General features: G+C 37.1%; 1 protein-coding gene across 1 annotated transcript in view; it reads left to right on the top strand.

Annotated features, from left to right (window-relative positions):
• Nucleotides 1-489: 489 nt before the first annotated feature.
• Nucleotides 490-1,155, top strand: part of LOC107561196 (uncharacterized) — a gene marked incomplete at its 3' end in the record, with an annotated part of 1,379 nt that continues 713 nt past the window's right edge. The window contains exons 1-3 of the mRNA XM_016245572.1: nt 490-583; nt 706-1,020; nt 1,124-1,153. Coding sequence (XP_016101058.1) covers nt 523-583; nt 706-1,020; nt 1,124-1,153 — 406 coding nt within the window. The remainder of the gene's footprint in view (nt 584-705; nt 1,021-1,123; nt 1,154-1,155) is intronic.

Below are 1,155 nucleotides of genomic sequence, written 5' to 3'. Positions count from 1 at the left end.
CTCGTTATGACTGAAGGAAGGAACTCATTGATAGTGAATACCTTTTTGGTAACAAACCAGTTTTATCACTAATAACTCAATGACCTTGTTTCTAAAATTTAACACCATGAGGGGAACTGCCAAAAGAAGAAGTGAAACAACAGTAATCCAATAGTTTGTGTTCAGAGCAGATGTGTGTTGAGTCAGTGTGGATGACAATATACCGTTCTGAAGAACATTTCACAACCACTGTTGTGTCAGAGTCTTGTGTTTCCCTAGGTTACTGGTTATGGTTATAGTAAAAAAAAAAAAATTATACAAATGTCTTCTATAGAATAAATAAAATATTTCTTCAATATTTACAAGAGATAAGTGAAGCAGCACGTCTTCATTATGCACTTGCACTGTAACTAAATAGCAACTCTATCAGAATACCCCTCAGTCTGTAGATCAGAGGAAGTGAAGAAACACAGGAGGAGCTGATAGTGTTTAAAGAAAGAGTTGAGAGCATATAATGAAGAGGAAGACTGAGAGAAAGAGAAAATGTCTGATGAGTGTCATCTGTGTCTGCTGGGACTGATCGTTCTCTCTTCACTTCTCACAGGTAAACACACTTCTACATGCTCTTTAAACTCCTGTGAAAGAGTTCAGTGTATATATGCATACAATAAAGTTTCATTTATTAATATGTAGTATAATTATCACTCATATGTTCTTGTGTTTCAGGTTCCAGTGGAGTGGATGATGCTCATGTGTTCATCAGTTCTGGTGAAGATGTCCATCTGCCCTGTAATAATGCTCTTCCTGACTGCAAATCAACTGTATGGGACTATTACAGTTATTCAGCAGCACTTGAACTGATTTATTTGGGGATAAAGAAGAAAGACACAGAGAGACATGAGAGACTGAGTCTGGGGCCTGACTGCTCTCTGAACATCAGGAACATCTCAAAAGAAGATTACGGATCTTACATCTGCAGACAATATGTGAATGGAGAACAACAAGGAACTGATGTTCGTGTTGATCTGCATGTTCTTCATGGTAATTTTATGATTATGTGGTCAATTTAAAAAGGCGAATTTCTTAATTTAAGCTCTCCTGATAATTAAAGAGTCTGTGATTTGTGTGTTATTTTGTGTTTCAGTCTCATCCTCACAGACTGAGATCAGTGCAGGC

The sequence above is a fragment of the Sinocyclocheilus grahami genome, unplaced genomic scaffold (genome assembly GCF_001515645.1).
Source record: "Sinocyclocheilus grahami isolate Dianchi unplaced genomic scaffold, SAMN03320097.WGS_v1.1 scaffold760.1, whole genome shotgun sequence".
Lineage (NCBI taxonomy): Eukaryota > Metazoa > Chordata > Actinopteri > Cypriniformes > Cyprinidae > Sinocyclocheilus > Sinocyclocheilus grahami.
This window is presented reverse-complemented; position numbering and strand designations above follow the sequence as displayed.